The 12,856-nt window shown below is 47.2% G+C and overlaps 1 protein-coding gene and 1 long non-coding RNA gene across 3 annotated transcripts in view; both read right to left on the bottom strand.

Moving 5' to 3' along the window:
- Positions 1 to 300: 300 nt before the first annotated feature.
- Positions 301 to 12,856, bottom strand: part of LOC135370024 (uncharacterized) — a 147,964-nt gene continuing 135,408 nt past the window's right edge. For both annotated transcript variants that reach the window (XM_064603694.1, XM_064603702.1), the window contains one exon: positions 301 to 541. In XM_064603694.1, the coding sequence (XP_064459764.1) occupies positions 491 to 541 (51 nt within the window). In that variant the 3' untranslated portion in view covers positions 301 to 490. The remainder of the gene's footprint in view (positions 542 to 12,856) is intronic.
- On the bottom strand, positions 11,264 to 12,200 carry LOC135370019 (uncharacterized). The gene is made up of 2 exons (XR_010415183.1): positions 12,058 to 12,200; positions 11,264 to 11,444 (listed from the first exon to the last, which is right to left on the bottom strand). It is a non-coding gene; the product is annotated as an uncharacterized LOC135370019 (long non-coding RNA).

Genomic DNA, 12,856 nt, shown 5'->3' with positions numbered 1-12,856 from the left:
TATTAGTTGCTCCTAACCGTTTTTCATGTTATGTGTTTGATTCCCTCTGCGCGGGCTCCTTGACAGTGTTTCTCTTCTTCTTTTTTTTTTCCGACGTATAAATTATAATAGTGGGAATTCTTTGTGATGCACACCTTGTTTATCACGTCATTATTGTGTCCTAAATAAACCTATGTGGTGAGTCGTTAGCACAGCGAGTTAGCTGGCAGATACAATAACGCAAAGCTTGCGTATGGAGAACAGACACTGTTGAGTGCTCACCCGCATCCTTTTTGCAGGCAATATACTCATGTCCAGGTGTTATCGAGCACATCATAAAATGTAATTTAATTCACGCTTACATAGACACAACTTTACGTTCATTTCACTTTACTTACTTTTAGATTACATTGACATACTACTTATAATACGCGGTGTTCCCACTGTCTCGGAAAACGAACTTGGAAGTCTTCGAAGCTGCCCGGGGATGTGTAGATCATCTCCTGCATTCTTACGGTATCGTTGTATTCTGGACGCATTGAGCTTGAACGCAGATTTTGTCCTGAAACGTTTTGCTTCGAGTTATTGTCAGCAATTGTAAATTAAATTTATGTAAGTATCGAATTCTCTAGTCATTTGCCTGTTGTTGTATTTCATATAACTGCGAGGCAAACTTTACATGTGTATTGATTCGTGTTTCATAGTTATCGAAACAGCAACTGAACACCTACATATCCCACTACTATACACATGTGCATACATCGTACATGCCACTCATCAAATGGTGACTTACGTTCAGGGCTGAAAGTTCGATTCCATGTGTCAACATAATTGAAATTTTATACACATTTTGAAATGCACACTTTTGAAAAACAAAGAAAGCGAAACAAACATTGAATATATTCAAAGTAGTACCTTCAATGTGAGGGTGTTATGTTTTGTTTTGCATTGCGTATGTGGCTTAATTGTTAATCCACTCCGAGACAACATATCGCAGTCACAGTCGCAGAACGCGAACGCCGTCCGTGTCGGTTGTGTGTCTTCCCGCGTTTCCCTTTCCGTTCTCTCATAATGTGGAGCCATATAGGTATATATCCTCAAGTGGATAATGTAGTCCCCACATTGTATGGAGCATACGAGAGCATAGCGGACTCCCGCAGAAGCCATATCGCACGTTTTATTAACACGAATATTTTACATGTTTCCTTTAAGGCCACGGTTTCACGGTAGCCATCTTGAATTTATTTACGCGCTTCCTACGGCGGGGTGCCACCACCCCGGTTTCCGTCGATGACCCCGTTAGGGAGAAACAGTTACGCGTGGTTCAGCTGGCGACTGGAAGCGGCCCTTTGACCTTGGATCTCCCCTCTGTGCCATTGTACCCGGTGTTTATGCGTGTGTAGAAGGGACGATTGTCTCATAAAGTATTTTGAAACCGCCGTGCAAGACGGCGAGTTGATTTTCGTGCTTTCGTGGTCTGAGTAGCAAGGGGGTAGCTGCCGCGCGCGTACCGTGTGACGAAGACTGTGCAAAATATAATATATTTGGGATATATAAAAATATATATCTCAAATGCAAAATGGTCAAACAACCGTTGTATAAAATTGACGCAAATACTAAATAATTGCAGTCAGCTGTGAAGAGTCTGTTTACGTGTCGATCGGTAGCAGTTTTATCTCAATACAGCTTACAGAAACAGGATCTGTTGAAACTAGAAGTTGAACTCACAGTGCGCACACAAACTGATCAGAATCAAAGGAATGGCATAAGCAAAGTAAAATAGTGAAATCGGCGATTATACTCTATGTAGCCAGTCCGTGCCCAAGTGCCATCAAAGGTGAAGATAACTTTTTTTTTTTTCCTATTTGGCTGCGATTCGTGTTAGCGCTTTGTGAGATGACGAGAGGTGTGATCTTTCGCCACGAAATGTCGTCTAGAGTGTAGAGCAATGTAGAGTCGTGTAGAGCAATCCCGTGTTTCACTGGTTGTATCGGATCGGATTCGTGCGTTCCACTGGCCATTTCAGATCTACCCGCTGCGCCGTGGAGCACTACGTAGAAGGTAAAGAGCATGTTGGTTGGGACTAATCAAAAGCAAGACGTCACCTTTGTCGCCAAACACACTCCCGGGTAGCGGTAGGGAGAATTTGTGTCAAATAAACCTCGGTTGCTAGTTGAACGCCGTTCGTGTCTGTCGTGTTTGTGTTCGTCCTTCCCTTGCGTTCTCCACCACGATGCGCCGCCGAGAAAGCACGAATTCAGCTGAAATCACCTGCAGAGCGCTGTCGTCACTTCCGCACTTCGTTCGCAGACCACGGCACAGACGACATCCCCAGGGTGCAACTGATGTTGATATTATCGCTGCTGAGTAGACTTTTCATGCTGTTCTCATTTGTTTTGAACAACGACCGCTCGAAAAAACGCTTAGGAAACGTTCCTAGGTGTGTTTCCGCGAATCTGCAGTTATGAATGTAGAAAGGCGCGAGTAAAAAAGGGAAAAAAAGGCTTCCCCCATTTCCTCTCTTTTTTTCTTTTTTTCGATAATAGAAAAATCGGGAACTCAGACTCGGTGAAAAGCATGGCGGCACATGATGCGCAATGGTTTGTTGTGCTTTGTTTCTATGATGTTGTTTTACGCTTGATACACATAACCAACCAGCCAACCAAACACAGTTGACATTCGTTTATCCGGACTTCTAAGATACCGCTAGCCTCGAGTAAATGTCTCGCACGAGAAGGGACATTTTGTCTGTTTCCTTTTCTTTCTTATTTCTTTCGTTGTTGAATGGGAAGCCACACTAACTTGTGCCGCACCTGTGGATTACTCTGTGCAATAAGGGCCGCGGTGGAGTGGCTTCATTCGTAGGTATCATCCGATTACAATACACATTCACACGTGGCGGCACGGAAGTATAGGGAACGAATTGCTGGTCAGCGCCTGTACCCTGTCCTTCACGTAGTGTTTACAGCATATGGGATACAGGCGCCGACCAGTCAAGTGACAGAAAAGCAGGGTTCTGTTTTCCACCTATTGCTGCCCTGACCCCCAAAAGAAAGAACTAATTCCCCGTTTTCCTCAACACTGTTGCATGTTATGTCTGCGATGTGCAGTGTATCTCTATGCCCACTCCAGATGGGAGTTGTAATTGGTGCGCAACTAAATGGCTCCATGGCGCATAAACAACGAACCAGCTGACTTCAAAATATTTGCATGCAAGGGTATCATGTAGAGAGCGGGCTGTTGCTATTCGAATAGCTGAATAGCACAATTTTACTGAATACGATTTGTTTCCAAATTGCTTAGAAAACTTGTACCACTTGGAATGAAGTGCTGGCATGCTGACCTGAAAAATAAGGAAAAGCATGATAAAGAAGTAGTAACCACAACTGTGCGTGCTATGCTATCACCAGATACCCCAATACATCTCTCATTGCTACATTTCTATCTGTGTTTAGCCACCTTCCATTTCTGCTGTCACTTCAAAACTGCTAGGTGGATCAACTTCTTCACATCGCTGAGGGCACGATATACCTGGACCTGATAATCCAAGACCTAGCGTGGTGCTAGATGTTTCCAGGCTTATCTCCCCCCAGGTTCGGCATTGTCACCATATTTGCGTAATGCTCTCATTGTCAATGCGATACTGAGGGGAGAAAACACTGTAAAGGCTCTAGGTGCTGCAGCAGTTTACGTCCTGCATTGAAGAAAAGGGGTGTCAGCAGCCGTAAATCTATCGACGCAACTGATGGCATCCTGCATTAGACTTACGAAGTCGCAGGGGTTGGGGGCATCAACAACCGTGAATGCCTATGAGGCAGCTGTTGGCATCCTGCATTACACTTATGAAGTCGCAGGGGACTGGGGCATCAGCAACCGTGAATGCGTATGAGGTAGCCGTTGGCATCCTGCAATAGACTTATGAAGTCGCAGAGGAAGAAGGTGGATGGCTACACTTTGTGCAGGTGCGTCAGAGTGGGAGGTTCAATTTATCACGCCTAGTAGATGCGTTGGTTTCCTTGTGCACTTCTTCTGCAGCTTTCTGTTGTGGTTCTCCTTATGATTCTGGATGGCAGTCATGATGCGCTCAGGCTCTCTCAGCGGCATGCTCCTTGTTTCCCGTGGGTCTACAATTTCTGGCAGCATACACTCCTTGTAGAAGAGCACAAGGGCAGGCCTCATCTTCTTTGCTCAGAAGTTGTCGTCCCTCAGTATTCTCTCAACGTGAATACCTTGCTTTGTGTACACGATGACGTCACAAAAGTCACGCCTTGTGATGTGCAGCTGTCCTTGTACCTGGTAGTTGTAGTCGTGTCCTTGATACAATGGTGCCTGGCTTTGGAACTTCACAGGGTTTATTGCTTTTGCTGCTTCTTCGGGTGATAGATCCTTTTTTGGTATAGGACACTTGACTTTCACGATCCCATCACTTCCAACTGTACCATCCGGGGATGCAGCCAAAAAACCATGCCCCAGATCGATAAATACGCCACATTTCCGCACAGTGCAGTTTTGCTCACCTTCATACAGTCTGATGGCAACATCTTCAATCTGCTTCCCGTACTCTGTGGCAGCTGTAGAGAATGGCCTTGGATACAAAATTTGCTTTACAACGTTGCTGCTCAGGGTAGTGTTCCTTCTTTTACAAACGTTGCCGAAGTTGGAGGATGACAACCGGTTCTTGCGCTCAATCAACCACGTCAAGTTTGCTGTCTGCACTCTGGTGCGAACCTCAATGGCATCTCTCTCCTTGGCCCCGACCTGGACGCTGCTGGCAGTGGTCCCCTTAGTGTGCACTGGGTGTGCAGTTACACAGATTCCTCCTCTTTGGTTTCACACCGCTGGCAAACTCTCCCTCAAGGCGCCGTTTTCTGGCAATGGCTGTTTTCTTTGCTTGTTCTCTCCTTGCAAGGAATCTCTTCACTGATGCAGAAGGGCTGTTTTCTGTTATCCCTCTGACTGCAATGCTTTGCCATGACGGCCCATATTGGAAGTTCAGCGCTGCACCGTAGCATCTGTGTTGGTATGGACCCCCCTGACTCCTGTTCACTTGCTTGCCACCAGAGCATTTTGCAACCAGCGACATCACATTTTCAGCAACGTTGCTTGTGTCATTGGTAATGAGGCGGCCTGCCTTGTCAGCAATTATATTTGCGGCAGAGAGGAGTTTCGTCATATGGCAACGTGCTGAACATCTCGGTGCCTTTCGTTCCAGCACAGAAGTAATCTTTGCACTTTTCGTGGAAGCCGTACACATGCTTGGGGCCATTTATGAGATCTGCCTGAAGTTGCCTAGTCAGTTGTTGTTTAAATGCTTCCCTGTCAGTGTTCGTGCCATGTAACTTTGAAAGTTGTTGCGCATAGTGAGATACTGCTTTTCGAGCACTGTTAGAAATACGTTTCGAACGTGGAGCAGTCAGCAGCTTCTGATTTTCCGAATTTTCTCCACGGACCTTGTATAGCCTGCTTGTGTAGTTTCTCACAACATGATTTGCACACTCGTTCTTCTGCCCTAGGTATCCATACGGTACCGGTGTCATCACTTGATGGTAAACTGAAGAATCTCCATCCCCGACTAGTGTTCTGTACTGGAGCCCATGAACTTGCTCACTCATCTGGAAACCTTGAACAATGATGTCTGCTTCCATGGCAGTCGAGGCTTTGTCCCAGTTCTTGTAGCACTTGTGTGATGGGATGCCAGCTTCCTTTAGCTTGTGATACTCGCAATAGCAGAAGTTGTTGCGCACACCTAAGTGCAGGATCTTCTTGGTTCTTGCTGCGATGATGACAGCAACACCCGAAGAAGCTGAGTATCTGTGACCATGGCTTCTGTGTGAGCAACCTCCGTCAACGATCACCTTGGTGTGGGCCGTGGTCCCATCTTCACAAATGTCCCCAGCTTTCAATGCAAGCTCCTTTTCCTCCTTACCAGCCAGGATGATGGACTTCATCAAAATTTCCTCCCAGTGCTGAATTCTATATAAAAAGAGAAACCAGAAAGGCAGGTAAATGCCACATGAAAGGCAATGGTGTGAACGCATCCTTAATGCTCTCTTGACTCCTGACAATGCACAAATGATACTGCTGTCAATTACAGCGGGTCCCTTACAAACGATGGTGCTATTACAAGATGAATAATCTTGGAACTCACCTGTCCAAGTGCTTCTTCCCTTCGCAGAAAGGCATTCTTGCTCATTGTGGGCACGCCAAGGACAGAGAGAGATTCCTCAAAATTTGAAAATCCGGATCCAATAGTCATGAAGGCTAAGACAGCTGCATCATTGACCCTCATCATCTTCTCATCAGTCACCACACGTGTAGGCTCGGCAACAGGGTCTGAAGTTATCTTCATCACTTCACTACATCCACTGCACTTGTAAGTGAATTCGGACAAAAGCCCAACTCTCTTATTTGAAAGGCGAATCGCTCTGCATATCTCTCTGGACAAACATGCCGCTCAATCTCACGGAGGCTCTTGATAAAATGACTTGGCGAAATCATTCGTGACACTGTCAGCAACAACGCACATGCAAATGCGCCAACTCCAGCGGCTGTAGAGTATGTACCACTACGCCAATCTACAACGTTGGCCTAGACTGTGTGCGCGCTCCGATTGGTCGACAATGTTTTGAAATCGCATTTTCTACGCGCGCATGTGCGTGCAGCGTCCCGGCGGTCGTTTCAACAGTTTCAGCATAGTTTCGAAATAGCTCGCATCGGCCGGCACGGAGTCCGTCGTCTTGTGTTCCGTGTTTCGGTGATGTCAATCGGCAGAACAGTTTGTGATTCTACGCGTGTTGTGCTGTTCCTGGACACGACTATTGTCCCACGTACAGTCTATCAACTACGGAACTAGAATGCTTCGTGGGTTGGAGCGGTTGGAGAGTGAAGAACGCGTTCGGGCGCCGTTGGATTTTGAGGGATGACAACAAAAACAGGATTACGTGCCACACAAGTGCCTTCTGTTCTGCAAGCAACGAAAGAAGATGCTCATCATAAAATCGGCCGGCACGGCGTCCTCTTGTGTTCCGTGTTTCAGCGATGTCAATTGGCAGAACAGTTTGTAGAAGTGTTCGCTGGTTTATTCATGCGTCGATGTGATTCAACGTGTGTTGTGCTGTTCCTGGACACGACTATTATCCCACGAACAGTGTATCAACTCCGGAACTGGAATGCTTCGTGAGTTGGAGCGGTTGGAGAGTGAAGAACACGCTCGGGCCGTGTCGGATTTAGAGGGCTGTGTTCGTTTTGCTTCAAGTTCGAACTTAGTTACAGTGCGTCAACAACGCAGTGGACTTTGTATTCGCAGTGCACCCATGTATCAGATCTTTGAATCAGTGCTTTGTGTGAATATTTCTTTTAGGCAAAAGAAGCTTGTTATTTTGAATATCGGGTAACGGCGGTAGGAGTGAAATCCGGTAGAAGTCGATGGTAGCCAGAACCGGCCGAAAGCTCAGCCAATGTTAAGGCTCCTGATTGGCCGACTGGCATTGCATAATATCTACAACGTTGCACTCTCATTGGTCGTGTGCCCAGTGTTGTGTGAATCATCTCAAACTATGGGTTCTATGGGGAGCTGTTGGATCCTGGCATAGCTTACAAACTAATCTTTTTTTTAAATCAGTGCCACCTGCCGCAGAAGCCGTCTACTACCTCGCTGGAGTGGGTCCATGTCTCTACAAGAGGTGGCGCTAGTTTCCATTTCGACTTTTTCAACAGGTATTTGATATTGGTCTGCGAAATTCCCAACAACTTCCTCAGGAATGTTCCGATTGCGATGGATTTTTCTGGATTAGTTCTCGGAAGGCTCCCGCTTCGCGGACGCACGGCTTAGCCGTGTGCAGGCAGCAGGGCGACTCGCACTGATAATGTGAAACATACCATTTTTCGCGTTTTGTAAAGAGCTATTGTCAATTAGTAACGCTGCCTGTATGACGTTGGTGCACCTCCCGCATAACATTGGAGAACACACTGCAAAAAGAAATACTGTCATATCTCAGTTTGTTATCACGTAAACTCTCTAAATGCAAGTGCCAAAATCGCATTTGTGGTCGTGCTTCTCGCTGTGTAGCATGAGTGTTAAGCGACCTATCAAAGATCAGACGTTACAGCGCCCTAGATTAAGGAAGCAGCTTTCCAACCGTACCAAAAATAATGTTCTTAGGTATATAGAGGCGGCGCAATTTGTCAGAGAAGAAGGCCGTTTTTCGCCAAGGAGTGCAACCGTAGCCTTAAAGGTACCATAAAGGAGAACCGCTGCAATTTCTCAAAAATTATCTCTTCTGTAGTATGAGCCTTCAATGCTAATTCGTCACAATTGCAGTCATGCTTATTACATTAAATATTAAGGTCTGAATTGTGTGGAAAGAGGTCACGAACTGCGCATTGCTTATCATATGCAACGGTAAAATTACTGCATGCGGGCAACATTAGATCTAAAACGAAGTTGGCTGCGTTGCGACTATGTAGCTGTCAAAAGAAGCCAATCTGTCAGATATCACTGTTGCTTGGCGAAATTGGGAATGTGTCCGCCAGTTGTTGTCCAGAGCCGTTTTTCCGCAATTTGGCTGGGACATCAAAATAATAAGTGCTGTCCGACACGCTTGTATCTTGTTGCGCAGGGTTTACAAGCAACAAGCAGTTAGGCTACGCTGACAAGATAAACTGCATTTATGATCCTTTGTGTTTCCTTTAAAAGCATCCAATTGAGCTTTAAGTATGTCGTCTCCGAAGAGCGTTGTCGCATGAAGTAGCAGATCCAGATATGCGGGCACCATGCGTTGTGACTCGGAAATGTCACGCCTAGACTTAGAGGCTTGACTTAGACTTGTGAGGCTGCAGACTTCACAGATGACCTGTAGGACTTAGACAGTCGTGAAGAGTAGTATTCAAAGGCTTTTACAACCGTCGAGATTAATTGGGAATGAATGCAGAGGCACATGTGCACTGATGCAAAGAAAGGATGAAGACAAACGCTTGGGGGTTGTTGTTTCTGGTGATTATGAATTTTCGCAGCATTTCTATGTTGTGGGGTTTTTGGAATTCCGTCAAGGGGTGGAACGGGGTTGTCAGCTCACGACTGCCATCCACATTCAGAACAAAATATATTTATATATAAAATCCTGGAGTAGTTGTTCTAAGATCTTTGGACATGCAAGGGGTGTGGAGATGCTGTAAAATTTTGGTGATAATGTCGGTATTACCGAATTGTTTGACATCCTGATAGGGCGGTGGTCCGCTCAGGAGGATTACGCTTCCTTGGCCTACTTCTTAGAAAAATGTCGACATTTCTCTTTGGCTGTCTGAGTAGAATCGAAACTGCAAACCTGCTTCCGCTTCCACTGCAAGCATGTCCGATACATATTTAAATGTGTTGTGACACTCTTGTGGCACACACACCCTCAAGCTATGCCGCACGAGTGTAAACCACCAGCATGGAATCGATGTCAACTTGCATTCGAACTTTTACAGCAAAAATCAGTGTGAATCACAGTGAACCGGCTTGGACATCACGCAGGCTTCTGCACCAATGGGGTGGCCACAGAAGAGGACACGAAGAAGAGGACACGAGCTTAAGGAAACCCATAGGAATCGAAGTTCTCGTCACTTCCACGTCAGAAAAACAATACTCAAACGGTCCTCTGTTGAAGTATCTGCATCTCGCAGAATAAGGCACGTAGCAAAAGAGTTGCTTTTTCCGGCCGCACTATGACGCGCAGTAGAATACGTGCCTGTGCAGGGAGGCACATCCTTCTTATAACTAAAACAAACGTCTCGTCATGATGACTACGCCAATACGGTCACCCATCAGACCTTAACGGGACGGTCACATCAGTTTCCTCTCATTTCGAAACTACAGAAATTTCACTACTCGTGGACAGTTGCTTCGCGGCCGTAATGCTAATTTAACAAATTAAAAAACATTCCTCGCGGACCACTGACCACAGTATCGAATGTCCCGCGGCAGAGAGTTACTAAGAGAACTGTTATTCGATGGAATACATGACAAGCACAGACGACGGATGTTGGAGTGTCCAAGAATTCCCTCTGAAAAAACGAGAAAGCGTCTCTATGTCTAAGAACCAATGAGGGCACGACCCTGAGAAAGGAATGCCGCGGCCGTGCGGGAGAGAGTTACGGGGCGTTTGGACGGCGCCTTTCGTCCTATGAGCGCCAGACTATAACTGATCAGCTTAGGCACTGACGTCACGACGGCGGAGCTTCCACGGCTGCGGAAGCAGTGCTAACTTTCAAATCCGTTTATCTAATATCTAAGCACTTTTCGGACGAGAAACTCAGCCGCGTAGGTTGTCCGCGGTGCCGCGTCTTGTGGTATCGGTTTCATAGATGGGCTTCCGGATGCCACCGTCCCTTTAATCGAACAAGAGATCACATACAGGAGACAGACGCTGAGGGGACAACACAGGAGGCATATTGTCTATTGTATAAGAACCGTGTATGTCCTCTTTGGTTGTCAATTTATGTGCCCCACACTATGTTCTAATTGACGTTGTTGCTATCAGATTTTTTTATTGTATGTGGCGCACTAGACGTGGCCTGCACCTGAACGTGACTTCAACGCATCATCGTTTCTCCGTAAGCGGACGTGTACTACTAAAAAATCGTAGGAGAGGTGGCATTGGCGGACAGAAGTACAAAAGCATCACCGCAACCCCAGTCCAGTTGTATATGTAATGCCCTGTGTCAGTTGCGTTTCGTGAACTAGTACTGTGTAATCCGAGCGTTGTACTCATTGTCACACAAAATGTGCTATCTTGAAAAAAGTCCCGAAGTTGACACAGCATATTTCTCGATCGCAACAAATGTTTGCACAATGCAATCCTATATACTAGCACAGTTCTCCCGCGAAGATACTCGGTTACTTAATGGACACTTGGAGATAGCCACCCGCGGGGACTGTGTTAGAGGACCCTCGCTTCTACATCTCTCTCCCGTTCTGGATTATGGTGTTGGCCTGTGCAAATAAACATTAGCTGTGTCCGTGGAATTTCTAGTGTCATCTTGGTGTTCCATGTGTCAGTCTTTTTTCCAATCATTAGTAGTAGGTACTGGACTCTCATGGTGCACAACGCCCAACTGTCCTGAACACGATTTAATTAGCAATTAGAGCTAATTGGGACCCCCCACATTAATCAGCACCCTCCAGGGAGCCACCACACTAATTGGGGAAAGTCTAACTCGTGTCCAGACCAGCTGAGCGTTGTGCACCATGAGAGTCCATAAAAAAGAAAAATAATAGGCAGAAAATAAAATAAAAAGATGGAAATAGAGTGGAGAGAAACAATTTATTCGAAAATCAACGATGCCGCGGCGAAGAAGCCGCTCCGCAACACCCGAGTGACCAGCACCCGCCATGTTGGTAGTTTGCACCCAGCAGTTGCAGAGATCGACGACAGGTGGCCACTTAGTTGCAAGGCATCACACCAGATGGCGCCACCATCATAGCTCTAGACGAGAAAGACAGAACAAGATACTAGCGGCAGGTAAAAATGACAGCACTGCCAAGCAAGTCTAGGCATGCGAGAGAAAAGGTCTAACCGCTACTGCTAAACAGAAAACAGTACACATCGGGGAAATAGGCTTACGGGGACGATCGCTTAGGCCTAACCACAACACTACGCAGCTAACACAAGGCGGGAACCACACATCGCTAAACATGCGAGAAAAGGCTTAACACGAGCGCGGTCACCGCTAAACACGGCAAACATACGAGGAAAGAGGCTTACGGGGGCGATCGCTTAGGCCTAACCCCAACACTACGCAGCTAACACAAGGCGGGAACCACACATCGCTACACATGCGAGAAAAGGCTTAACACGAGCGCGGTCACCGCTAAACACGGCAAACATACGAGGAAAGAGGCTTACGGGGGCGATCGCTTAGGCCTATCCTCAACACTACGCAGCTAACACAAGGCGGGAACCACACATCGCTAAACATGCGTCAACAGGCTTGGACACCGCAAAACAAGTCTAAACATGCGAGAAAAGGCTTAACACGAGCGCGGTCACCGCTAAACACGGCAAACATACGAGAAAAGGAGCGCGTCAAATCACTCACCTTTTCCCCCGCGGCAACTTCCAGGCAGAAACTGAGCGAGCGCGGAGAACATACGTCTGCTCTCTACGAGATCCAGCCAGAAAGTGAGCGAGCGCGCGGAGCGCACGTCCGTCTTCCGCGACGGTCCGAGAGAAACTGAGAGAGGCGACGCGCAGCGGACGCTATGGATGCCCGCGCGCGCCCTCTGCTCCACCCGTCCGCGCATGCGCGCGCGCGCGCTCCTAGCGCCCCCTGCGCCGGCCGCGGGTGTTTTCGGTTTCGGCTCTCTGCTGCTGCGCGCGCGCTCCTAGCGGCGACGGGTGGCTTTTCAGTTTCGCTTTCATTCTCCGTTCTTTGCGCGCGCGCGTTTATCTGTATAAAGGCAGCGCGCACCGCGCTCGCGTCATCACTACGTGAAGATGTTCAGCTACCACTCTTTACAAAATTGTTCCCGCACCCACGCTTCTTGGGAAGAAGTGGAGAAGGAATGTTTCAACGGCGAAAGTCCCCGCAACGAGCTCGTCATCACTGCTTTTCGCTACGTGATAGACATGGTAGGCTTTGGCAATATAGGAGAGATCTCGACGGGGCCACTGCAGGAGATGGTGCGTCGGATCTACGCCCGTTACAAGAACGTCTGCATAACGGTTCCAGACGGACCCCTGGGACTAATGTGCGAATTTGTGAGCTTGGCCAACGCAGAATTCAACTACATCGCTGCAGACATCGTGGACCTTCTCGCTCGTGCCATCGCTCATATTAAGCACGCCCTGCGGAAGCAGCGACATTTGCAAGCAGTCTACATCGCCAATTTTGTCAT

Source organism: Ornithodoros turicata, chromosome 1 (genome assembly GCF_037126465.1).
Source record: "Ornithodoros turicata isolate Travis chromosome 1, ASM3712646v1, whole genome shotgun sequence".
Taxonomy (NCBI): domain Eukaryota; kingdom Metazoa; phylum Arthropoda; class Arachnida; order Ixodida; family Argasidae; genus Ornithodoros; species Ornithodoros turicata.
The sequence above is the reverse complement of the archived record's forward strand: the minus strand, read 5'-3'. Positions and strand labels throughout refer to the sequence as shown.